At 62.0% G+C, this 255-nt stretch overlaps 1 protein-coding gene across 1 annotated transcript in view; it reads right to left on the minus strand.

Moving 5' to 3' along the window:
• The window catches only part of LOC104079860 (5'-AMP-activated protein kinase subunit gamma-3-like), a gene marked incomplete at its 5' end in the record, with an annotated part of 3,182 nt that extends 3,018 nt beyond the window's left edge, over positions 1-164 (minus strand). Inside the window, one exon of the mRNA XM_009582035.1 lies at positions 22-164. Coding sequence (XP_009580330.1) covers positions 22-164 — 143 coding nt within the window. The remainder of the gene's footprint in view (positions 1-21) is intronic.
• Positions 165-255: the final 91 nt, after the last annotated feature.

Below are 255 nucleotides of genomic sequence, written 5' to 3' on the forward strand. Positions count from 1 at the left end.
GCGTCCCTGCCGATCCCCCACTTTGTCACCTCCAGGGAGATGTCAAAGACAACGAGCTTGCAGCTGGTGGGGACGGCATCGTAGCAGCAGTGGCTCCTCATGAAGTGCATGTAGACCTCGGCGTCGGGGCTCTGAAACTCACTCTCCGGGCCCAGCCCCAGTATCTCGTTGCCCAGCGTGAAGGTGACGGGTCTTGGTCTCCTCCGCCTGTCCTCTTCCTCCTCCTCTTCCTCCTCCTCCTCCTCCTCCCTGGTG

Source organism: Fulmarus glacialis, unplaced genomic scaffold (assembly GCF_000690835.1).
Source record: "Fulmarus glacialis isolate BGI_N327 unplaced genomic scaffold, ASM69083v1 scaffold20837, whole genome shotgun sequence".
In the NCBI taxonomy this organism is placed as follows: domain Eukaryota; kingdom Metazoa; phylum Chordata; class Aves; order Procellariiformes; family Procellariidae; genus Fulmarus; species Fulmarus glacialis.